At 50.9% G+C, this 6,772-nt stretch overlaps 1 protein-coding gene across 1 annotated transcript; it reads left to right on the top strand.

Moving 5' to 3' along the window:
- Positions 1-1,810: 1,810 nt before the first annotated feature.
- LOC123116614 (dehydration-responsive element-binding protein 1H-like) lies at positions 1,811-2,767 on the top strand. The gene has a single exon (XM_044537555.1). The coding sequence runs from the start codon at positions 1,895-1,897 to the stop codon at positions 2,627-2,629; it is 735 nt and encodes a 244-aa protein (XP_044393490.1). The 5' UTR covers positions 1,811-1,894; the 3' UTR covers positions 2,630-2,767.
- The last annotated feature ends 4,005 nt before the right edge of the window (positions 2,768-6,772 follow it).

The raw sequence follows: 6,772 nt of genomic DNA, 5'->3' as shown, positions 1-6,772 counted from the left end.
GCACACTTCTATGAGTGTGAGGTGTGGGGAGGCAGGGAGTCACACCAAAAGTACTAGTTATGTAATGGAGGCAACAAAGGCAATAATAAACTACCTTTTATTTTTACATACCCTAAAGCTCAAGTTAGAAAAATCAGCTTTGAATTTTTGTTTCCAGGATGGGATTGAAGAAAGTAACAGTTGTTGCGCTCTTTCCAAAGGCTCCAGGCAGCTAATAGGAAGATGTCCATAAGCATTTTCAAGGGTGTAGCTCATTATCTGTCTAATGAGCTCGAGTCTATTATCATGCGTAGTCCAATGAATGTTCTGGATTCGCCAACATGCCCTGCTGAAGGTGCAATGGAAGAATAAGTGCTCCACAATTTCTTCTATATGCTCCCCGCACATCAGGCAGTCTAGATTATCACCAACATTATAATGCCTACTTAAACGCGTGATGTGCAAGTACATCTTTGAAATAGAAGTTGTAATATGAAGTGGTCCGAAAGACTGCAGCTGATATAAGTCTAGATATCATGTGTTTGGCCGGGGATGTCAACATTTTGCATTTGTTTACTTCCTCGTGGGCTTGGGCAGATAAAGGGAGTTGAAATACACCATGCAAGTCAGTGGTAAGGAGGAATTCCCTGACAGAGGCCCTCCTCGACGGTGGTGTAGGAGTATGCTCGAGGGAAGGACTCTGAGACTTCTTTCTTGGCATGTTGGTGTGGGCAACTTCGAGACTACATCCTTGGTGGTGCTCTTTGAGTACCAAATTCCAAGTTCGGGGTGAAATACTTAGGCCTAACCTTCACTGGTTGTACTTGACAGTGGTGCTTTTGCTTCCTTATTGAATGCACTGTCTGGAGTTTGTCTGGACTTCCTGTCCTAGGTGAAAACCCGTTATATGACCTATGTGTTTGGACCTGAGTCCAAGGACGATATCATTCATACACATTTTCATTTAAAAGGCATCACTATTATGGAGACTTTTCCTTTTTCCCATTTTGAAGAGCTCTCGTCCCGGTTCCCTATAAAAGACGATAAACACAAGCCCACGTCAACGCGTTAGGGATACTTCTAACAGTCCGAGTGCTATGAACACGGTGATAGTTTTTGTCCTCATTTTTGTTTATTGGTTATGTGTGTCCTAGCCATGCAAAGGTCAAGTGTGCGTTTACCTCATTGAGTCACCACAATTCAACAAAAACGCCCTCTATCTCCTTGAGCCCAATTGCCTCGAACCAGATGGTCGTAATTTGGCGCCATAGCTGTTCATGGTCACCGCCTCACCAGTGCCTTCTGCGTCCAGATAACTTGGAGAAACACAGGACCCATTCAATAGTAACCATTGTATGCCCCTTCGAGCCTTCACTTTGTCAAGCGCCTACCAGCCGTCGAACCCCATCCTCTAGTTCACTGTGTGAGAACTGGACGTAGCTCAGTTGGCAAGGCGCGGGAGTTCGCAGCCAGCCCACCAGGGTTCAAGTCTCGGCTTAAGCGTTTGTTGCTTACGGAGTTTTCTTCTATAAAAAATGTCAACAGGCTAGTCTAGCCCGGTTAGTCCCTTTTTTTACTAGTTCACTGTGTTAAGCAAGCAGGAAGTTGCCTCTATTTAACACTGCAAAGCCAGCAGGAGAAAAGTCACATTACGCTATCAACGCGACTTAATTTAATCCTCCACGTACGGTCCCATCGTCACCAGCTGTTTGTACGCCGGCATCCCGACCGCTGTCTTCAGCGCGTTCATACAACTTCCAAGCTTCCAGCACAGCACACACCTATAAATACGTCTCACACACTCCACGGAAGCTAGCAACCAACACTCTCACTCAAGCTCACACTTCTCACCAAGCTCAAGCACCACCAAGCTCGACTGCTCAGAAAGGAAGCACCGATCGCTCTGCCGGTTGCCATGGGCATGGGCCTTGAGATCCCGAGCTCCTCCCTCTCCTCTTCCAACGAGAACGCGCCGGGGCGGGCGTCGGCGGCCAAGCGCCCGGCGGGGCGCACCAAGTTCCGCGAGACAAGGCACCCGGTGTATCGCGGCGTGCGGCGCCGGGGCAACGCGGAACGGTGGGTCTGCGAGGTGCGCGTCCCCGGCAAGCGCGGCGCGAGGCTCTGGCTCGGGACGTACGCCACGGCTGAGATCGCAGCGCGCGCGAACGACGCCGCCATGCTTGCCCTGGGCGGCCGCTCCGCCGCGCGCCTCAACTTCCCGGACTCCGCGTGGCTGCTCGCCGTGCCGTCCGCGCACTCCGATCTCGCCGACGTCCGGCGCGCGGCGGTCGAGGCCGTCGCTGATTTGCAGCGACGGGAGGCTGCCGGTGGGTCCATCACCGCCACCGCCGCCGAGGAGGCCTCCTGTGGCGCTCCTGCAGAATCGTCGTCTGAGTCTGACGATGCCGGTTCGTCGGAGACGTCGAAACCTTCCGCCCATGGAGACTTCGCGGTGCCGGGCGGAATGGACATCGAAATGTTCAGTAGGCATGACTTGTTCCCGGAAATGGACTTGGGCTCGTACTACGCGAGCCTCGCGGAGGCGCTGCTCATGGACCCGCCTCCGGTGGCGACCGGCACCGGCGCGTACTGGGATAACGGAGAGTGCGGCGAGGCCGAGGGGGCAACTGAGTTCGCGCTCTGGAGCTAGTAGCCGATTCTGCTTTGTTTTGACTCTGTAGTCTTTTGTTTTCCTTCGCAAAGTTTTCCTATTTCCGGAGAAGACTCTGTAACTAACAAATTGATGCTGCTTGAAATCGAGCATTCATTATGAAACACTTCTATGCAATTTCAAGCTACCTGAGACGTCAAAAATGCTAAACGCACGGACCGCACTAGGGGCTGTTAGACGTACTACATGCAAATATGCAATTTCAAGCTGTAAAAAGGAGCACGAATAGAAGTATGGAACAAATCAAAGCAGTACATGAGGCGGCTTGGTAAGGATTCCAGAAAAAGGAAATATTCCTTCATGCAGCATGAGCTCAACAGGCACAGCAGGACCAGACGAGAGGGAGGCAACTTTCAGGGGATGTTGACACTTATTCGCAACGAGCAATCCAGAAGACGTGGTCCGATGTCATGTCTCCCATTAAAACCATTAAGCTACGCGTGAAGGGTAGCCAACCAGCTATGCCACGTGGCGCAAATTGGTTGGTCGCGGTGAGGAATCTTTTGCAAATTTTTTTAGATGAAGGTGTGGATTATATTTTAAATATATATTTTTAGATGGAGATGAGGACCTCTGGTATATTTTAAATGAAGAGTTATGCAAAGTGGCACTCGCTGGTAGGCTGGTGTGGTAATTTTTTCTTTTTTCTTTTTTACCTTTTTTAGATAAATGTGAGGATTTTTTTTGAGATATTTTTTTAGACGGAGGCGAGGATTTTATGTATTTTTTAAATGAAAACGTGCGCACAACTTTCTCGCAAGGGGCGCCCCAATCACTAGTCCGTCTATAACGTGTGGTCACTCGGGTTGATCTGGTCACGGGCCCAGCAGGTTAGAGCGACGAGAGCTCTGAATCTTCTTGACGCGTCTCCTGTCGAAATCTTTACAACTGAGCATGCCTTCATTCACAGCCTCACTTTCGGGACTAATAGCATTTCTAACCGATCCTCTAAAAATAGAGAAGCAAAACAGAAGAGTAAATTTTATTGAAGTAAATTTACATCATTAAGTTTTGGGCATTTCTAATCGATCCTCTAAATTTAGTGAAGTAAAACTTACTTTTATTTATGCATTTCGTTGAATATCTCATTAGTTAACGTTTTGATTAACTTTTACTCTCTCCGTCCGGAAATACTTGTCATCAAAATGGATAAAAGATGATGTATCTAGATGTATTTTAGTTCTAGATACATATATATTTATCCATTTCATGACAAGTATTTTCGGACAGAGGAAGTACCTTTTTACCTCATATGTAAAACGAGGAGGTAAGATGGAGCGTGTTAAAATTTGCCTTCCCAAACACTTTTTATGCAACATATAGAACAAGCATACAAGATGGATTGACTACATCTTTGTAAAAGGGACGACTTGGTGAGCTAACTGGCCTACAGAACACACATATATGCTGCCTACAGGCCATACATGCAATGGATGAATTAGGAGCTTGCATCTTGTATATTTGCACGTATGTTCTCATCAAGTGGATGAGCAACATGCATCTTGTATATGCAATGTACATATAGTCAGGGGCGGACCCAGGATGGGGCCAAGCCTAGGACCCCAGGCTGCTACAGTGTTGGTACAGTGTCGCTGCAGTGCACAGTATACTACAATGGACGAAGCAATTCATGTTCATGCCCCGGGCCTAGGCCCCCCCCCCCCGGCCTGGGTCCTAGATCCGCCACTGCATATAGTGCCACAGTGAAGTGCAAATTAGAAGATTGTGTTTTGTTAATTCTTGTGATGCTCCTTCCTCCCTTCCTCTTCCCTCCGTCGCCCCCCGCGCGGGCGGCCGAGGGGCCCCAACCTTAGCCGCCGGTCACTCCCCCTCCCATCCCTCCCCTCCGCCGCCATTGGAGGAAGCCGGCGGGATAAGTCCGGGCGGCTGACGGCGGTGGCGGAGGAGCCTCTCCTTCTCGCGCGTGAGGGTGGTGCCGGGCACCCGGGCGAGCGGAGTGCGCCCTGGATCCGAGCCTCCGCAGCGGTGGCTCGCTCCCCGCGGCGGATGGACGCCACATTGCGGCACCTCGGATTGGCGGCGACATGGAGGGCTTTGGTGGACTGGTCGGCTGCAGGCCTGGTTGGCCCTTCGGTCAGATCTGATCTGGCCAGAGTGGCTTGCTCACTCCGCGGCGGCGGAGATCGGTGGTGTCCATGCGCACGATGTGAGATGGAGGTTCGTCGAGCGGATCCACGTGAAAACCTCGTTCCCGACTTGTTGCCAAGACCGGCGATGACGACACTCTTTTGTGTTGTTACCTTATTAAAGACATCGCCGTGGAGAAGCTCCAGACTTCTGTCCACTACCTCTGGGGAAACCCTAGATTAGTAGACCGGATGAAGGTGGTGCTCTGTTGTCGTTTCCTCCTTGGGGGCGTCATTCTTGGAGGTCTACATGGGTTGAGGGACCAGTGGACGACTTCTTTGGTGGAGCGGTGCTTCATCTTACTCATTGATGGAGACAGATCTCGGCTACGTGGCAAAGTGGAGACTCAACGTCTGATGCGCGGAGATGGACTTGAGCAGGAGGATGATGATGTCTGGCGTCATGGTGGCGTCGATGGAAGAGAGGCCTAACAAGGTCGGTGCGTTAGTTTTTGCTCTGAAGATGGATTGGAGGAAGACGGCGGCGACGACACATGAGAGTGCGTCGGACCGGTTTGTAAGCCAAACCTAGTATGTGGCTCGGTTGGGGCCTTTGGCTTTAGATGTTAGGCTTTGGTGCATTGTCTGTTTGGTATTAGGCTCTGACTATCGGCACCCTTCATCAAGTGGATAGGAGTTGCGACAGTTGTTGCTAAGATGGTGGCTTCAGACTACCTAACATATTACTTTGTAAGGTCCTTGTGAATAATTAATAAAATGGCTACATGCATCACCCAGATGCAGAGGCCTGGGGTAATCCTCCTTTTCAAAAAAAAAACTTGTGATGGATGAACAGACAGTTCAGTGTGCCATTCAAAGGCATATGTTTCTGAACACCATAGGAACTGACAGCGGATGTTTTTCAACATCACAAGAACAAGCAATTTAGTGGGTGGACGTGCCGGCGCCTTACGATGGCCATGGCGACAAGAAATTGGAATGAGATGGCTACGGAAATCCATACATACAGTGGCAGGGAGAAATTGGAACAAGAACTGGTCGCACACAGGGATCACGCCTACGCCGTGGCGAGCGTTCCCGCTCCATCACGCTCAGCCGTAGAAGATTCCCCGTGGCTGCCCCTCCCCTCCCTCCACCTACGCCGTCGAGAGCGCCCTGCCTCATGGAGAGCACCAACTGCCACGGAAGGACGCAACCTAGGCGGTGGACGTCGAGGGCGATGCTGAAGCAAAGAATCTCGAACCGCAACCCGCCATTGGGGTCCCCTATGGCTTGTGGCGCCGGTGAAAGTCGGCGGCGGGTGGACGGGGGTCTGGGGAGGGGGCCGACGACGAGCAGGCGGGGGGAGGAGGGGTATAGGCGGGCGTGAGCGACGGAGCAGCAGAAATTTTACTATAGCTCCTTTCCATGTAGTAAAAATAGGGAAAAGTTAGGCGTCAGAATATAATTTTTACTCCCCTACGGCGGATTGGGGATCGGCTAGGTGCGACATAATGGAGTAAAATCTAATTTATACTTCACTGACGCCGGATAGAGGATTGGTTAGAAATGCTCCAAGAGCATCTACAACCGCATATGACAAATATGACTCCTCAAACGCCTGCGGACGCGTCCGTGGGCAGTGATCGTGCACCCCTCAAATTAGCATAGCTGCATTCGGATATCTCATACTAGATTCTGAAATCCATACAATAACATGCAAACAGTAAAACATACGTATTACATAGATGATCTAGCTACTCGTCGACGGAGATGTCGACTATCTCCGTGCCCGGCTCCGGCAGCATGCGCGGCAATTGCAGCTCCAGCTCCTCCGGCTGCTCCGCTCCGGCCTCTTCCTCCTCTATCTTCGCATCGTGCATCGGATGCCAGCTGCTCCTATTGGAGAAATTGTCGGTTGGCCTCCACATAGGCCTCATCCTGGATGGATTCTAGGATGGCCTATGCTCCACCATCTCCGCGGCTTGGGAGACGGCGAACTCCACCTCCGCCATGTTGAACCCCGGAGCAGGCT

This window comes from Triticum aestivum, chromosome 5B, assembly GCF_018294505.1.
Source record: "Triticum aestivum cultivar Chinese Spring chromosome 5B, IWGSC CS RefSeq v2.1, whole genome shotgun sequence".
NCBI lineage: Eukaryota > Viridiplantae > Streptophyta > Magnoliopsida > Poales > Poaceae > Triticum > Triticum aestivum.
This window is presented reverse-complemented; position numbering and strand designations above follow the sequence as displayed.

Coding starts and splice junctions, on each gene's coding strand:
- LOC123116614 (XM_044537555.1), top strand. CDS start 1,895: ATGGGCATGGGCCTTGAGATCCCGAGCTCCTCCCTCTCCTCTTCCAAC.